Genomic DNA, 1,585 nt, shown 5'->3' with positions numbered 1-1,585 from the left:
CACCGCGGCCGCCATTAAAGAAAGGAATCTGTAAATTCAAATGGGAAAGCTGGCCATACATTGATCCTATTATTATTAGTTATCGGCTCCCTATCGCTGGAATTGATTCGAAAGGGAGCGGAGAGGAGCCGGGAGAGCGAGTGACGGCAGAGGGGACTACTAGTTTGTGCGTGCGCAGGAGGAGAGAGACACAGGGAGGAGGAGGAGAGGAAAATGGCGAACCTGTGAGAAAAGAAGCCGAGAAACACCCGGGGACTGCCCATGTCTAGCTGACCTCGGACTCGCCGCTCTTCCTTTGTGTCAGCCGCCTCCACCAGGTGCCGGCCTAGCGGCCTCTCAGTGCTCCGGTGCCCGGGCGGTTCCCGCCATGCTTTGCGCCCTGAACAGGGGGACCATCGGCGGGGGAGGGAGGACTGAGACACCGCCCGGATACCGGCGCTTTTAAAGCCTGGACTGTCGCTGGCAGCGGTGCCCGGATCGCGTGAAGCTAGCGCCCCTCTGTGCGGCCCGGGCGCAGTCTATTTATCCCCATACACACCCCGATCTGTAGCCCCGGTCACGGACATTATATAACTTCACATTTACCCCACGCCACCCCGATCACGTGCAGGCCTGCTGCTAGTTGTGTACAAGTTGATTCGCAGGCATCGGCTACTGAGCACCGAGGGTGACAATGGTGTAGTGCCCGGGGTGCTCGGGTGCGCGGAGCAGCTGCTGCGGCTCCTGTGTCTCTTTCTTGTTCGGTGTGGGATAATGGCGTGTGATCCCTGGCTGTGAGGATGAGTTCATGTTTTGTGCCGAACGGGGCCAGTCTGGAGGATTGCCACTCCAACCTCTTCTGTCTGGTGAGTATATATTTGCTGCTGCTGCTGCTGCCCCCCAACCCCCATGTGTCTGATCAGCTTCTGTCTATGTATATAAGTATGTCTGCCTGACTCATGTAAATATGTGTGGGTGTGTGTGTACATCAGACGTACAGATGATCGCCTTCAATCTCACATACTGGCACTTCATTGGATCATCACTACAGGAAACATCAAATGGTTAATCTAACATGAGTGTCAGCTAGGAGATTGCAGATCGATCTACATAGTGGAACTCATAACACTTGCAATGAGTGTCAAATCAGTGCTGTGTGGTCTGAGTAAACAGCACTGTCCCTGATACTCCTTGTAAAAGTCCTGAGTTGACTAGGATACCAGGTGACCAACCGGGCCATTACTTTACCTACAAGTGCTGTATGCAATCTGTGTACATAAAGTTTGAAGAAAAATAAGTGTGTATGTTTGTGTGTGGGAAATGTATTATATAGAGAGGGATATCTGTATGTGTGAATATATATTATAGGGCTTTTGTATGTATGTGTGTATATGAATATATATATATATATATATCCTTTCTCAAAACGTGTGTTATTTAATGTAGTTAAAATTGAGTTTTTGGTCACCAGATCTGTTCTCTGTATTGTAAATGACCTGGCCTCTTTGACTAGACTGGAGTTTGCCCTGTTTAAAATGTGTCACATGCACAAAACATTAGGCTGCTGCTGCGTTTAGCTGCTGTAATCTGGAATTTAAGGTTTATC

The 1,585-nt window shown here is 49.6% G+C and overlaps 1 protein-coding gene across 1 annotated transcript in view; it reads left to right on the top strand.

Moving 5' to 3' along the window:
* The first annotated feature begins 534 nt into the window (after window positions 1-534).
* The window catches only part of MED13 (mediator complex subunit 13), a 92,748-nt gene continuing 91,697 nt past the window's right edge, over window positions 535-1,585 (top strand). The window contains exon 1 of the mRNA XM_018556663.1: window positions 535-845. Within this exon, the coding sequence (XP_018412165.1) occupies window positions 780-845 (66 nt within the window). The 5' untranslated portion in view covers window positions 535-779. The remainder of the gene's footprint in view (window positions 846-1,585) is intronic.

This window comes from Nanorana parkeri, unplaced genomic scaffold (assembly GCF_000935625.1).
Source record: "Nanorana parkeri isolate BGI_ZX_2015 unplaced genomic scaffold, ASM93562v1 scaffold245, whole genome shotgun sequence".
NCBI classification, from domain to species: domain Eukaryota; kingdom Metazoa; phylum Chordata; class Amphibia; order Anura; family Dicroglossidae; genus Nanorana; species Nanorana parkeri.
The sequence above is the reverse complement of the archived record's forward strand: the minus strand, read 5'-3'. Positions and strand labels throughout refer to the sequence as shown.